Below are 13,752 nucleotides of genomic sequence, written 5' to 3'. Positions count from 1 at the left end.
CTTTGTAAAACTCAGGAAATCTGGTCCTGGAGAGCACCTGTCCTGCCTGTTTTAGGTGCTTCCACCACAGCTCATCATCAAGCTTTGTTATGACACCATCATTAGATTCAGCTGTGCTGGAGCAGGGAGACAATGGGAATGTTTGTGCTATTTGACGCTAAATGCTTTTCTATCACTTAATGACATTAAACCAGACATGGGCAACTGGCTGCCCGGGGTAAACATGTGGCCCTCAGTCTCATTTTATGCGGCCCCCAAAGCAATTCCCCAAAAATTGAAATTCAAGCAGCTGGAAGGAATATGACACCCAACATAATACACAAAGTACAAAAACACACAAAAAAATCCAGAAATACACAAAATGACTCATAAAACATAAAATAACACCAAAGAGAGACACAACAACCACTTAAACAAACAAAATCACTTCAAAACCACACAACATGACAACACGTTACACAACAGCTCCAAAGACACACAATCTGTTAACAAAAACACAAAAAATGACAGGAAAATACAGAAAAAAATAAATACAGAAAGTGATCCCAACGCACAAATTAGCAACAGAAATGCAGAAAAAGACAAAAAAAATACACAAAATAACACCAAGAACACAAAAAAACACAATGACACTAGTCATACTCAACCGCCCCATAATGCATTGCGAGCGAACATTCAGGAAATGTAAAATCGTCCTGGGAAGAGAAGGGTTTAGCTGCAGCCATAGCCGCTACAAACCATGCTGTGTACTTTCAAAAGTGGAGAATTACAGGTTTTGGTCGAAATGCATCTTGGGAAACTTGGATGTATGCTTCAAAGGGAACGGCCATCATCCTAATCATACTTCTAGTAGACTTAAAAGTAGACAGTATATAGTCATTGAGTTCGTAGTGTATAGTACGGCGTGTGTCATTTCCAACACAGCTCGTCTATATTATAAAATCTCCAAAGAACAATCTACGCTAAGCTAACTAACTACTGAATACTCACTATGTCTAATAACTGACCCACCCCAGACTGTAGTCCATAGGAGGGGCGGAGCCAAAAGTGACGTAAGAAGACACCAAAACACCACTAACATCCATTCTCAGCCAGCAAAATTGAATTATACTATCCAGGTTTTAACCCATAGAGGGCAGTTATTCTTATATTTTTACAACAAAATGCTCAAAATGTCAAAAATGTGACTAAAACTTCAAGAGTTTGACAATAATTCAATCACTAACACTACTTCACTCTCAAATACATTTGTTTTCAGCTGAAAAAAGTGGTTTTGCCAATTAATTACACCTTAATATGTAGAAAAAATTAGTTTGAGGACCCCATATCAGTTTTGGTGGTGGTGTAAAGGAATCAGTTCCAAACCCCCCCCCCCCCGAGTTGTAACACATTCAGGTAAAGATATGTGAAATAGAAACATAAGGTGACTTACTTATGCAAATACTTAATATCTACCCACACCAAGCGAAATGTTCATCAAGCTCAGATTGGATGCTTTGAGAGACCAGATTTGGCCCGCAAGCCTTAGCTTCAACATGCTTGATCTAATGTATTCTGCTTTGTCACAAGAGAAAGGTACATTGAGTAAATCCTCAGTGTTTTTTTCATGTAGTGAAAATAATATCAACAATGGCAAAAAATTGACGGTAAAACCTAAGCAGTTTGGAACCTGTGGGATCTATCAACGTAAGAATGCCAAAACACTCATTTTGATCAATATCTGTACAAAACGTTTATTCAAAATTGACATGAAAACAACTTCACCGTCTCTGCATCATCACAACCTGAAATCCATGACATGCGAACAACATCCGAAGGCAGAAAAACGGCAACACCGACAGAACACATGCTAAAAAACATCCAAATCCTTTACTCTAAAAACCTCACACACATCAATCGCTGAAGAGTAGACAAACAAATCATGCACTGCTATGCTAACTCAGCAAAATGCTTCTGAAAAGACCAAGAAAAGAACTGACAAGTGATCAGCGTTGATGGGGAGGCCTTAACAATGACATATGGTGCACTTCCATTGATTGTCAGTAGAGGGCAGTGCCAGCACTGTAGGAACAACTCATAGATAACTCTGCAACAGTCTTTTTTTACACACATCTTATTCTCTATAGACTTTAGGGTATATACACATCTACTTTAGTGCATCTTAGACTGACACTATGAACAATATGTACACAGGGGAAGAGTTGGACAAAGAAAATCTTGCTTTTCATTAAATCCAGAAAAGCCTTCCTTCATCTGAACCGAGTCTCTTTAAAACCAAACAATAAATAATGTTATTTTCATTTAAAGTCTTAAAACAAGGCATTCGGCAGGGAAAATGAACCATTTGATGCATACTTGACCAAACTAATGGCTTAATGTATTTTATAATGTTTCCAATGATCTTTTGAAGGCATTTATTAGGAGATAAGGGTCTTTTATTATGTGGTGAGAGATCCAGACGAGACAGAAAGTAAAAAAATCAACACAAGTAATTGGGGAATATGTTTGACTTTTGAGTCAGGCTCATAAAGGCTGAAGCTTTTCCCTATGGGGACAGGATTGTTGAAGCATATCGCTCCAGATTTGGACACGGTGGTGATTTTCTTTCGGATGAATTGTAGTGTGAGATTGAAACATGGTTTGAATGAAGTGAGGAGATGTTACGTTTGAGCCAAAGTTCCAGGGTTGAATTTGCGATGTCACTTTTAACGATGCATCAGGCGTTACGCGAGCTTCCACTAAAGCTTTCTGAATTGCAGTGAAATGTCACACGAGCTGCCGATGCTTCAACAGCGTTATAAATGTGGGTCCCTGTCAAATTTGTGAGATCGCTAAACATCTCCTCGACACATTTAATGTGACTGTTGTTTTTGGCTTTGGTATAAATAACGCTTGATTAATTCATGATAATAAATATGTCAATAAATAAAACGACCATTGAAGTTCTCGGAGGAAAACGTGAAGGAAAGGTGAATGAAACTCAGCGTTTATAGAGAGAAGAAGGTCTGATTGTAGTCAGGAAAGAATATAACATTTTTTTTTTTTTTTAAATCATCCAGGTCAAGCTTTTGATAATTCAGGCTAAAAGAAAAACAAATATGAAACCGGAGACGCTAAAATGACCAAGCAAACAACACGATTGTAAATCCTACATGTGCCAGAGATCAGTGCATCAAACAGAGGCACAGTGTAAGTGACATCATAGCTAATGCCACTCCTACAAACCAGTGTATATCCATGTGTCCTGCCAGCTGGCTCGCCAACACACACGTCTCGTCTTCAGTATTTGGGTGCACTTTTCTCTTCAGCTAACGGCGCCAGTCAGAGTTGGATTGAGCTCATGCTCGGCGTCGGTGGAGAACTGCTAATCGTTTTTAATCAATACACTTAGCATTTGCTAGTTGTCGTCATTGTCCTTTGTCCACCGATCAATGCAGTGCCACTTTCCCCTTTTTGGAGGTTTTCTTCTTCAAACTACTGGCTTTTGTTTTTGTTGTTTTTTTTTTTAAACATGGCAGCATAGCCACAAAGAGGTAAGCCTGTTCACTAGACACGGCGTCCATCCGCGGTCCAAGCGTGGCATCTGAATGCTAGTAGTTTATCCTGTTCCGTGTTAACTTCATGTGCAGTCCCAGCTCTCAGGGCGTGCCCGCGTGCTTGTAGTAGCCCTTCCTCAGGGCGGCCGAGGCAATGCTCTCAGCAGAGCGCCGCTGGTCCATGCCCAGCAGAGCATCCAGCAGGTCATTGACGTCTGCTTTCAGTCCCTGCCTCTGCATCCAGTTCTTCAGCAGTTCGTAGACTTTGTCGGCCGGGGGGCCGCTCTCTGCGATGCGGATGTGGTTGTCGCTGACACCGATCATCCTGAAGAACTTGTTGTGGATCCGAACATCGAGGTACTCGTCAAACAGATCGAAGCTCTTCCTCAGGGATTTCTCTGAACCTGTCGATTAGACACATTGAGAATGAAGAACTGACCTATGATCGCTCTCTGCTAAAGTCAATATGTATTGGTTTAGTATCGTAATGTCCCTACTACAAGTCGCAACCACTATATTGGTCGGTTTCCAAGAAATTTAAAATTTTGTGGCAAATAAAATCTCGAATAAAGTCTTGATCTCATCCGTGGAGACCCGAAAAACAACTTAATCCACACGTATCAATAAACAACCACTACATTGGTCGGTTTCTAAGGAATTTAGAATTTAGATAGAAGATAAATTGCTCCGGGCTATAAGTCACATGCCCTGATGTTATACTGCTTTGAATTCGCTCGGTGCAATGATGATTGACACCTTCTTTAACCAATAGCATGCCACTTTCATTACCAGATTTGCTATTGGCTGAGGAATGTGCCAATTTTCAATCAACTCAGCCAATCAGAGAATGCCTGTGGGCAGGGTCCAACATCTACAAACACCTGCTCCATCTCACAGATCCATGTCTGCATACCAGTTCATTTCCAGCTTTTCATGTTGTTTTTTTTTTTTATTGAAGTCAGGCTTCTGCTAGCCTGCTACGCTAACTATCCAACAGGTTTAGCTTGGTTCACTTTTTTGTTTTGTCCCAGAGCACAATCAGACATGAAAAACCAATGTGGTGGCTTGGAAACTTCATACTAGATACTAAGGTGTAAAAAAAATAGATTTGGAAATATATTACCATATTTCACAGCAGGATTATCGTATAGATCCAAAAAAATGTCCAAATCGATTTTTTAAATCATGTTTTTGAACAAAAAAACCTATTTAATTACGCCAACATATGTATAGCATAGAAACGGCCGGTCACTAGGTGTCAGTGAACCACTTCAGAGCTTGTTAAACTACCTCACTCCTCAAAGCATTTTAGCTGGAAGTTTATTGGACTTTATTTTCATACTGGGCACTTTCATAAATGTACGTGGTTCCTTTTTTTTTTTTAAGAATTTAAGAAATTAACAGATTCTGAATCTGTTGTGGAAGCAAAACATTTTACTTTTTTGAAAAATGTAATTCAACAGTTTAATAAACATAAAACTTGTTTTTGATATTGGCACTTGAATTACAGTTAATTACCATTTACTTGTTCTCACAAGTTTAAAGAATAAAATAAATAGTATTTCATACCATTTTGTACTTGAAAAGGTGAAATTTGTAATGATTGATGATCATATTGATTAGTATCGCATTGTCAGATTCATGGCAATGCACACCCCTACTAGATACCGTATTATTACCTAGCTGGATGGTGCTGCCGACTGGCAGGAAAACCTTTAAATAGGTCACTCTGCGTATACGTTTCTTCCTCAATTTGAAAAAAAAAAGTTATCCTGAAAAATTAGATACATTACAGCAGCGGTTCCCAAACTGAGGAGGTGTGCCCCTGTATCTAAATGCACTCAAAAATATTTATTATTAGAGTTCTAAAATATGTAGGAGTTTTGAAAAAGTATAGTTATAATTTTTCAATAAAGGTTAAATGCATACAATAAAAAGGGCTGTTGTAAAAGGCTTAAAAAGGTTTTCAGCGTATGAGACACTTAACTGTGTGCAAAGTAATAAAGAGAGCCGCCTTTCTCTTTAAAAAAACCCCCGAAAAAAATGCAACTTTTCCCTCAGGCAAGGCAAAGAGAAAACATCAGGCAGTAAGTGAAACAAATCTCTCAGACCTATCGGGCCCTTGATAATGGAGCGTGACAAAAGGAACAGTGGAGAAGAAGACAGTGTGTTCCAAGGCCCTACAGACGCAGATGTAGCCTGACTGTCATGAGAATAATAATCCTTCATGCAACTAATGTGAAATCTTCAGATTTGCCTTCGACTGAAACAAAAACACTGTAAACTGAATTGTTTGTGTGCAATTTGGTGAAAATTGAAATCATGTGAGTTTACCTTGAAGCGGCACCAATCGATACAGCAGAGGATCCTCCTGTGGGATGAGATCAAACAAACCATCAATAGTTTGAATTTTAAATATTTCTCTTAACTCGTGTGAATGCAGGATCGCGGTCTCCTCACCACGTCTGCGGGGGCCACCCTGAGGGAAGTGGGGCTCTGATGGGGGGTGTTTCCAGACGAGGCAGCGGTGGGCATGGCTGACAGGCTGGTCTGTGATGAGCTGGTGGTGTTTGGCAAACTGTCCCCGAGCCCACGGTCCTCGTCCTCGAGGGGGGGTGAAGCCTTGGTGATCTCGGGCTGGGTCTCCTGCAGCAGAGGCCTTGACTCAGGGCGGGGCTCGTCGCCCTCCAGATCGGCGTTCTGGTCGTTTTGCCGCTCCTCTGCGGTGGCGCCGCTTTCATCCTGAACCAAAGAATGACGGATGGTGAATGACAGCGACAAATCACACCAAAACCCAAGCAATCACGTGACTTACGATAGGAATCTTTACGATCTCACTGGTGTCACAGTTGTTCTTCAGACCTGTTGGAACACAAGGAAACCACTTCAGAGCTGCGTTCGTACGCAAACACACACACACCACAGCAAAGGATTGGAAAATGGGGCTCAGACACTCACATGGTACGTCACATGACTGCTGCTTCATCACAAACCACCACAAAGCAAATACGATGGCTATGATGATGATGACGAGGCCGAGGAAAATGCACAGAGGACGAACTGTAGAACACAGGAGGAGGAAGTGAGTAATGCTGTGCAATATAATAAAATATAATAAACAAGACCTCTACTATCATATACGATCTTTGATGAAGGTTGCAAGTAAAATTCACTACAGGTACGGTTTAAAGGTCCAGTATTATGTAAATTTTCACCAATCTCCACTTGTTCTAAGAACCCCAAAAACATAGTATTTGAGGTTTATTTTCCTGTTTTCCGGAGTTTTAGCCTTCTGAAAAGTCACTTTCAGAGCTCTCCTAAAAACAGGCTGTTTTTGGGCAATCATGCATATTCATGAGTGGGCGTAAACACACAAGCTACTTCAGCGCTGCTTCAGCGTGTGTGTTTATCACAGCAGCAGCAGCAGCAGTCAATCATTAACAGTCACTTCCTTCTCCTCCTTACTCGTCTGACAACAGGAATAGTCCATTTAAGGTAATCGTCCATGGTTTTGTCATAGCGCTGCATCGCATTGGGTCACAAACACATCAGATCATCCCATAAAAGCCATACAAGGCGATATAATGGCTACTAAAAGTCAAACTGTTGTGAGAACTCTTCGGTTTATCTATATACTAGATTATTTCTATACTGACCATAAAGACATTGACTGCAAAATCAACCTGCCTTCGCTATGTTTTACCTGTGAGGTAGTTTGAGAGGAAGGAGCTCACATTGTTAGGAGGAGTTTCCCCCTTATGAGTCATAAGGGGGCAAAAATCCAACTCACAAGTTTGGAGCTGACTTTTTACAAAATGTAGAATAACAAGGGAGGAAACAGAACTTTTTCAAACTTTGGCCCTCTGAATGAAGCTAAAGGATGTATATCACTGTAGCAAAACCATTATAAAGGGATTTTTTTCATAATACATAATACTTTAAAACGATAGCTGTGGCCATTATTGTTGGTTTTTGCGCCCCCCGGTTTACAAATCAGAACACTTGACAGTTTATGGAGCAAATTTTTTTTGTTTGTTTGAAAAACGTCCACAAACACTGATAATCTGTGTAATATTCTCTGCACTAGACCTTTACACTGTGATGGAAAGTATTCATACCTTGGTAAACTGTTTTGAATCTGCTCTTTTCTGTATTGATTTGAAAGAATTGAAAAGCAATTTTGGGGGGAATTGACCATGCAAAGTTATAGAAAATAATAAAGGCTTTTGTTAAAAAAAAAACGAGTGGCCTTAGTCACAACTTTTAAAAAAATATTTGGAAAAAGCTGCTGCAAAATTAGGCATTTTAGGCAGAAATTAGTCGCAAAATCCTAAACATACTGAGAAATAGGAAAAGGCTGTGTTACCAATTTATTTATGAAAACAATTTTTATACATAATAAATAGCATTTTCCATTCATTTCATGTGATTTTCAGGAAGAAATACTATATCAGGATATATAATCTATCTATATCGTGATATAACATTTTTCCATATCGCACAGCACTAGAGGTAAGGTTACATTCAATGCAGATTCGTCTCCAAGGTAACAGCAGGATGCGGGAAACTCACTGATGTTTCCAGAGGACGGCGGAGTCGGTGACGGAAAAGGCGGAGGACCTTCAGTGGGAGACGGGTGGCGTTTTTGACATACGGTGTTAGACAAGGGGGTGCACTTCTTCACCTCCTCCTCCCCTGGTTTACACCTGGAATGATGGAGGGAAGGAGTCACTGTTAAAGTCTGCACTATCACTCATCTATCAAAATCATATATTAGGGAATTAAATCCAATATTTCAAATTTTAGTCAAATAAGAAGTTCTTTTTTGCGTTTTGTCATTGCAATTAAATAAATTCATTCATTTTATTGCATGATTGTGACCATCACCAGCCCTCCCTAAGGAAGGGTAAGAAAAACTTTATTAAAGTGAATAAATAAAAAGAGAGGGCAGTGTTACACCTAGGTGAGGGGGAAGAGAACAGGGAAGAGGGAGTCAGGGTAGTAAATGGAAGGTGTGGGGCATCTGAGCCTTTTTGTGTATTTTTCTTTTTAAATGGTAAAATGTGGGAAAGTTGATATGAAACATATGTTAACATTTGTTAACTACATACTGTAAGTGTAGAATTATACATGAAACTGTAGCATAGTTCCCCACTTTTGCATTAAATTATAATTGACAATTTTTAGAATTTTCAAGGCAATTAAAATTACAAAGTCAATTACCTGAACAATTTCATTACAATTACTACAACAGATTTTTAAAATTACAACTACGATTAAAATTACGCCATAATTGTAATTAATTATCAATTACACAATTACAATTATAATTGACCCCAACCCTGCTGTGAGGTTCCCATGAGAAAAACCACTTTTAGTCTCAATGTTTCATCCTACAAGGGCTGTGTTCAGTGGAACAGTCTGCCAGCTTTCGTGAGGGATTTAAAAGTCATTTAAAGGAGTGGCTCAGATCAACACAAACCTGTGAGCACAACTCATGAGAACTCAACTTAGCACTTCAGGGTATACGTGCAAAACACTCATTACTTTAGGGCATACGTGCAAAACACTCAATACTTTAGGATATACATGCAAAACACTCAATACTTTAGGGCATATGTGCAATACACTCAATACTTTAGGATATAGGATATACGTGCAATACACATTACTTTAGGGCATACGTGCAAAACACTCATTACTTTAGGGCATACGTGCAATACACTCAATACTTTAGGATATAGGATATACGTGCATTACACATTACTTTAGGGCATACGTGCAATACACTCAATACTTTAGGATATACGTGCAATACACTCAATACTTTAGGATATACGTGCAATACACATTACTTTAGGGCATATGTGCAATACACATTACTTTAGGGTATATGTGCAATACACATTACTTTAGGGCATACGTGCAATACACTCAATACTTTAGGATATATGTGCAAAGCACTCAATACTTTAGGGCATATGTGCAATACACTCAATACTTTAGGATATACATGCAATACACATTACTTTAGGGTATACAGTATGTGCAATACACATTACTTTAGGGCATACGTGCAATACACAGTTAAAATGGGCAAAGAGTAGCTTAAATAAGCAAAATGTGATAAACAATAGTAAAAAAAAAAAAAAACTAAAAGAGGCAAAATGTAGGAAAAAAGGAAACGAGTGATATTTATTGGGTAAAAGTTAGCTTATTTGGATGAAAAGTGGCCAATTTTTTTTGAGAAAGTACAAAAATTCAAAAACAACTTGCAAAAATGGACAGAAAACAGGACAAATGGGATATTTAATGGCAAAAGGTAGTTTAAGTCTGAACAAAGTGTCAGAACTTATTGAAAAAATTGGACAAATGAAGTTGCAAAATGGCAAAAGGAAATGGGTAAAAAGGGGTTAAAAAGTTCCCTCTTTTTAAGCTTTTCTGGGGGAATGATAATTAAAATCAAGGCATTTGGAAACACATGCTGAGCATCACTGACTTAATTATGGCTTTTACATGGTGTCGCTGATAATGTAGTTTGTGGTGGTAAATCTCTCCTGTGCTGTACTGTGTTTACTTTGATTCTGATTATAATGTCCAGTGTGTTTTTAATGGTACCATCAACCTGTCCAGGAACAACAGATGGAAATGAGCCTGTGGCTAAAATCTGATGTATTTACATATCTCATATGTTCATTGATATGTACTGTCCCTTTACTGAAAAAAATAAAATAACTTTAACTCACTTTGCACAGCGTTTACACACTTCACAGGCCTGATCGGGAACACAGAAGGTTCCCGGTCTGCACTGGCACCGAGTGTCTGTGGTCGTGCTGCAGGATGCCGTCTCGATCTCATCTGTGGAGACACAAAAAACACACAAACAACAGTATGAGTCCACATACATCAATAAACAACCGCTATATTGGTCGGTTTTTCCAAGAAATTTACCATTTTAGAAATAAAATCCAAAGATAAGTTTCTCCGGGCTACAAGTCACATGCGTTCCAGATACGCTATTGGCTAAAGAAGGTGCCAGTTATCAGTCAGAGAATGCCTATGGGCAGAGTTTAACATCTACAAACACCTGCTCCTCCTCACAGATCCATGTCTACATACCAGTTTATTTCCAGCTTTTTATGATATTTTAACAATGTAAATCAGGCTTCTGCTAGCCTGCTACGCTATCGATCGTACAGTTTTGGCTTCGTTCACATCCTCCTCGTTTTGTGACAACAAATGTTGATTATAGCAGTAATTTCATTCATTGACTTGTGTATATACTTATGTTAAAAATTAAGGCTGAACGATTAATTTGCGATATCTCGATATCATAAAATGCAATTTTCGAATCAAAAAGGCTGCAAATTTTTTTTTTTAAATATGTGTTTATTTTATTTATTTATACACTGTCCTGTTGGGTTCAGAGAGTGTTTGAGAAGTGCAGTCCACGTGTTTACATGTTTCATGAAACGTGAAGTTAGTTCGTTATGTTGAAGAAGTAAAGCCACAGATTTGTTTGCTTTATTGTTGTAATCTGTGCTTTAAAATTTATATTTATTTAAAGTTTAAATAAATCTGAAATTGTTTATTGTGAAACACAATGATTTATTGCTTGTGTTCATTGAAAAATACATGACAAGGGGCCCTTGAAAAAATAATATTAAATCACAATCGCAATAATGAGGAAAAAAAAAAATCGCAATTAGATTATTTTCCGAAATTGTTCAGCCCAGTTAAAAATACACAAGATCACTACAAAATACAGAAAAATAACAGAGAAACATACAAAACAACATAATAAACAACCAAACGACACCAAAAACACACACACAGAGAGAATTGAGAGAGAAAAATACTAAAAACACACGAAAACAACAACAACAAATCACAAAATGACATGGAGGTTTTTTTCTAGATACATTTTAAAAGTCAACATGTGCGTTTAGAAATCAGGGGTGATAGATTCTTTAATTTTCTTATATTTCTCTATGTAGACGGCTTAGAAATGATGATATAATTGTCAGAATAACAGATTTGAGATTCATTCGGAATGATTGTTGATCATTTGTTACATTTATAGTTTATTTATTTGATTCTTTCGCCCACTGACTAGTTTAGATTTTACAATAGTGGTTTAAAAGACATTTTCTTTGAGCTGATCTAATGAGCTGAAAAAAAAAAAAAAAAAAAAAAAAAGAAGCAGCTCAGCGCAGAAACAAAGCAGCAGTTGTTCTGAGAGCCACATCTGGCCTGCAGGGTTACAAACATATGCAGTTTATGTTATTTAATTTCCTTAAATGTGACAAAAAAAACCAACAAAAAAACAAAATAGATTCAAAACACTTGAATTATCATTGTAGAAAAAACAAAGAGCTTCACGCACTGGTTGAGAACAGCTGATCAGCCGACATATTTGGTCAGTGTGTTGGTAGTTTTAGAATTGATGCTACATTTCTTTACAGAGCATGAATCCCCTGTGGAATTGAACTTTGTTCATTGCCTGTGGGACACTTAAACTGGGAATGTGACTTTTACTGTTTCTGTGAATGCACATTGTGCCCCATATTCACCTAAAAAACAATGTGCGATCAGGAGATCTTTGCTTCTGATACTGTGTTTAAAGCATTAAAGGGTTTTATTTTATTTCATTAAGATCACTCCACTAAACAGAGAGAGGGATTCAATTATGAAAAACTGTGTAAGAGAAAAATCAAAGACAAGCAAGTGCACACGCACACGGCTCCGCTCAATATGTTTTTGCCACTTCTCGTCATGGCAGTTGGCTTATTACGCAATAAATAATTACAACCGCCTCGTCTTTAAAGAAGCTGCTTTGGGTTAAAGGTTTGAATCTCTTTCTGTTTGCCAGCACCTGTGGTTTAAGTAGAGCTGCTACTGTTTCCAGAACAGTCCTACAAACATGCACGACAGGCCAACTTTACTGCAGGAGCAAAAAAAAAAAAGATGAACAATCACTGGTCCTGGGTTACTGGTCTAGTTTCAACTTCAGACTAAATCCCTTACATCACGTCACATGATGCATTGACATTAAATCAGATGTGGGCAACTTGGGGGTCACACGTCGTGACCCTCGGCCTAATTTCATGTGGCCCCCAAAGCACAAAGCACTGCAAAAGTACATAAATTAAAAAAAATAAATAGACAAATATATGGAAAAATACACATAATGACAACAAATATACACAAAAATAACTGACAAATAAACAAAATAACAGCTGAAATACACAAAATGACACCCAAAAACAAAAGACACAAATTCACATGAAGGATAACAATAACATACAAAAATGACTCCAAAAACACCCAAAAACAATACAAAAATACATAAAACGAGAAAAATATACAAAATCACAACAAAACGCTTTTAAAGGAAACGAAACACAAATTGACATAAAAATAGTAAATACACAAAAATTCCACAAAAATTACTCAGACAGACAAATCAACAGATTGCTTAGAGATCACACAAAAACCCAAAATTATTTAATAAAAAACAAAAAACAAGAAACTGGAGGAAAATACCAAAATAATTACAGCAGAAATACAAAAAAAAAGAAAGCTAAAAACCAAAAGCAACAAAAATATACAAAAATGTAAGAAAAATATTCAAAAATGTAAGAAAAACATACAAAATAATAAACATAAAACTACAAAAATATACAGAAATAAAAAATAATAATAAAAAAAAAGTGCTTTTGTGCATTAACGCTCACATTGATCATTATTTTTACTGTATTAAAATGAAATGCATCTGTACAGTAAAACAAGTCATATGTGACGCTTGATGTTAAAAGTGAGGTTAGTAACTAAAACAGGGCTGTGTCTTTCTACGTTTACTTCAGGTTTGGTGCTGTCCTCTGACAGGCCCAAAACATGTTTGTTCAGTTAACTGCAGTCACACAGTTCCAATTAATTGGGAATGTGTGTGTGCCTGTGATTGTTTGACGTGGATGCACCCTTCTTTGTACAGGAGCCAAGTACGTCTGCCAGCTGGGACAGACTCAAGAAGGGCTCCACCAACCTGAACAGGATCAACAGGGTTAGCAAGAATAGACGATAGATAGATGGAGAGATGGATTGATAGAGGAGGAAATATATCATAACATTTTATTCCTTGATCGACTGGCTACCAATGGAGCGTGTGCTGATTTGCTCACTAAGTACCATGTGTTAGGCTACAACTCCTGGACCA

The 13,752-nt window shown here is 37.8% G+C and overlaps 1 protein-coding gene across 2 annotated transcripts in view; it reads right to left on the bottom strand.

Moving 5' to 3' along the window:
- Window positions 1-3,416: 3,416 nt before the first annotated feature.
- Window positions 3,417-13,752, bottom strand: part of tnfrsfa (tumor necrosis factor receptor superfamily, member a) — a 46,458-nt gene continuing 36,122 nt past the window's right edge. For both annotated transcript variants that reach the window (XM_028463265.1, XM_028463266.1), the window contains exons 4-10: window positions 10,283-10,394; window positions 8,109-8,242; window positions 6,495-6,596; window positions 6,352-6,398; window positions 5,997-6,278; window positions 5,871-5,907; window positions 3,417-3,940 (exon numbers count right to left, since the gene is read on the bottom strand). In XM_028463265.1, the coding sequence (XP_028319066.1) occupies window positions 3,639-3,940; window positions 5,871-5,907; window positions 5,997-6,278; window positions 6,352-6,398; window positions 6,495-6,596; window positions 8,109-8,242; window positions 10,283-10,394 (1,016 nt within the window). In that variant the 3' untranslated portion in view covers window positions 3,417-3,638. The remainder of the gene's footprint in view (window positions 3,941-5,870; window positions 5,908-5,996; window positions 6,279-6,351; window positions 6,399-6,494; window positions 6,597-8,108; window positions 8,243-10,282; window positions 10,395-13,752) is intronic.

The sequence above is a fragment of the Gouania willdenowi genome, chromosome 12 (genome assembly GCF_900634775.1).
Source record: "Gouania willdenowi chromosome 12, fGouWil2.1, whole genome shotgun sequence".
NCBI classification, from domain to species: domain Eukaryota; kingdom Metazoa; phylum Chordata; class Actinopteri; order Blenniiformes; family Gobiesocidae; genus Gouania; species Gouania willdenowi.
The sequence above is the reverse complement of the archived record's forward strand: the minus strand, read 5'-3'. Positions and strand labels throughout refer to the sequence as shown.